Consider the following 2,755-nt stretch of genomic DNA (forward strand, 5'->3'; position numbering starts at 1 on the left):
CAGATGGTTAAAATGTGATTTTTGGTCAAATAATCGGTCATAAGCGTCGATCGATCTGACCAATTTTTGGTAGTCAGTCAATTTGTGCGGAACAAACCGTGCACACACCTTTACATTTTAATTGGCCCACATATTGATCGTCATTTATGTCCTCACAAAAACTTTGAAAACGTTGAAACCCCTCGTGCGCCCTGCTACGGGATAGGCAATCATCGCCATAATCGTTTCGGTAAAGGTTTTTATCAATTTTAAAATAAAATTTAATGTTGGCTCTTTGTTCGAAGCTCATTTTCGTACCGATAACACAAACATACTGACACTCACTGGACAATCGATAAGGCTAGCAGATTCTGACATATGGATGGCACCAACGGGGGGCGCTAGATTCAAAAAGTCCTGCTTACACTCCTTGTATTCAAAGGTGATACACTGATTACAGTGACCGTCCAACTTTTTAATACCATTTTTAAAAAAGGCGTCAGTTCCGGCGATTAACTCTGCATTTGATGAAAACTTATTCCCAGCGAACATTTTTTGAATCCTAAGAACAGGAAATACTCGCCTGTAGCCAGATTTGCAGAAGACTGTGGATGCGGAAGCAATTCGAAGCTTAGTTCATGGCTTCTGCCATCGTTTCTGTTTGTGACACGGTACATAGGTTTGATGGAACAGCACTTTCTTTACCTTGTCAGCTGACTGCTACATTTTTCTTCATTTTTGAGCGGGTTGGTGGTGTGAATTCCACTCGGAAGGCTGTCGATTAAATCACACCAATACAGCGCGAGAACTTTGCGCGGAAGCTATACTGAGAAAGTGTTAACTTCTACAAACTTTTCTGTTTTTTTTATGCGCCGGGGAGTTTTCTTGTTTGTTCGTTTAAAGGACCTTTGTATAGGTGGGCATTCGCGGTGAAATTTTGGAGAACTTATTGAAACCGAAAAATATCAGAGCTTTCAGCGTGGAATATGGTATCTACTTTTTGGCGGAGGGTACATGAAAGTTGATAATTGGACACTCTTAAACTAGTCAGATGTTCTTAAACGAGATTGAAATCAAACTTCGACTAAACTCCTTTTAATAATATTTTTACCGACACCATAGAGCATAATAAATACAAAATTGAACAATATTGGTATATGATATATGTATGTATGTGTATGTATGTTATACAAAAATATCTCTTCCTCAAGTGCAGGAAGACGGACAAGCGCCACAGGGCGAAGTATCAGGATTCGTATAATCCGCAGTAGCATTTTGGCCATAAGGCTTCTCCGTGTTCGCATCAAGCACATAACGGCCAATTAAGTCATGCGGCACAGCAAAACCCATGGGAAACTCAGGGCCATTGCATCTACCATCCTGCAAGCTGTACAGCGAGTTACAACGCCTTGCCAGAAAATTGCGCTCATTATTGGGATAGATCGACTCCCTGTAGTACTCCCAAACGATTTCGTGTGAGCACTGCGGCGTTCTGCAGGCATTCTGAATTGGAAATTTACCACCGACATAGAAATCCACATCGCCGTAGGCTTTATACTGGCCGTTAATACCGGCATTTGTGTGTATGATGTCAACAAAGACGGCATCACTGGCCGAGATGGTGGTCAGCGTCTCACCTTCGTTGAAGCATGGATAAGCGGGATCCAAACCGGTCACGTAAGGTAAACTGTTGCCCGTCAAAACGCGATAGTGACGCGCCGCCGAGCCCATTATTTGTGCGCCCAAGCTGTGACCCATCAAGTGCAAGTCGGCGACATCTATAAACTCGCTGAGTTTTTGTACGCCTACAGCGAGATATTTACCGATTGTGTCCGTGTTTTGTGCAGACCACACATACATCGTGGTTATGTAGTCGCCAGCGTCCAGCGCCTGCGAAAGTCTCATTTCTTTAAGAATATACAGAAATAGTATGTACAGGTTATTACCAGATAATTGGTGTCACCGCGACAATTGTATGCCTTAGACAAGGCATCGTGGCGTTCATTATTCACTGTGGTCGTATAGCCGGTTGAGAATATGACGGTCTTTTTGTTTGGATCAAAATTCGGATCGGAAAGTAGACCGCTGGGATTTGCTATAGGATATGTACGCCTTTTGCACGGTGTACGGAATTGGAAATTAATATCTTTCAGCTGCGGTTCATAATATTCCGGCGTTTGATCTCGGCCCCTGGCAATAGTTGCGGCACCTTGGAATTACAAACCGTAACTTGTACACATCTTTGAGCTTTCTTTGCACATATAGTCGTACTTACACATAGCGTTTGCTAACACATATGCCTGTCTTGAAGGTAAACCTTCGACCAGGTTTTCTACCACTCTGAAAAAATAGTCGGCTCTCAATGGTCCTAGTGAAGTCGTTACCAATCTTTCGGCTATTTGTTTTGCCGCTTGCAGATATTCCGGTGGTATATCCTCCAGTGCTGCGCTGGTGTGTAGCAAGCACCAAAGTGATATTAAGTGAACTATCCGCATAGCGCTTGGTCGGCTTTTCCTTACTTCATCGCGATCTGGCAGCGATGTTAGCGACTGTGCGTTACAATGTCGGCTATTTATATAGCAATCGTGTGCGAGTTCAGCGCCATACGCCGTTTTAATAGCTCAGATTTCTCATTACCGCGCTTATCTTAATTGGGTGCTCAGAGCAAAACGCAATTTGCGAAATTTTTATACCCAGAACAGGTGTATTATGCGGGCCACGAAGTTTGTAACACCCAGAGGGAAATGTTGGAGACTCTATAAAGTATATAAACGAT

At 43.1% G+C, this 2,755-nt stretch overlaps 1 protein-coding gene across 1 annotated transcript; it reads right to left on the bottom strand.

Annotated features, from left to right (window-relative positions):
• Window positions 1-1,069: 1,069 nt before the first annotated feature.
• On the bottom strand, window positions 1,070-2,539 carry LOC105223680 (vitellogenin-1). The gene is made up of 3 exons (XM_011201457.4): window positions 2,255-2,539; window positions 1,926-2,188; window positions 1,070-1,869 (listed from the first exon to the last, which is right to left on the bottom strand). Exons 1-3 carry the CDS (start codon window positions 2,472-2,474, stop codon window positions 1,186-1,188), a joined length of 1,167 nt encoding a protein of 388 aa, XP_011199759.2. The 5' UTR covers window positions 2,475-2,539; the 3' UTR covers window positions 1,070-1,185.
• Window positions 2,540-2,755: the final 216 nt, after the last annotated feature.

This window comes from Bactrocera dorsalis, chromosome 4 (assembly GCF_023373825.1).
Source record: "Bactrocera dorsalis isolate Fly_Bdor chromosome 4, ASM2337382v1, whole genome shotgun sequence".
Taxonomy (NCBI): Eukaryota; Metazoa; Arthropoda; class Insecta; order Diptera; family Tephritidae; genus Bactrocera; species Bactrocera dorsalis.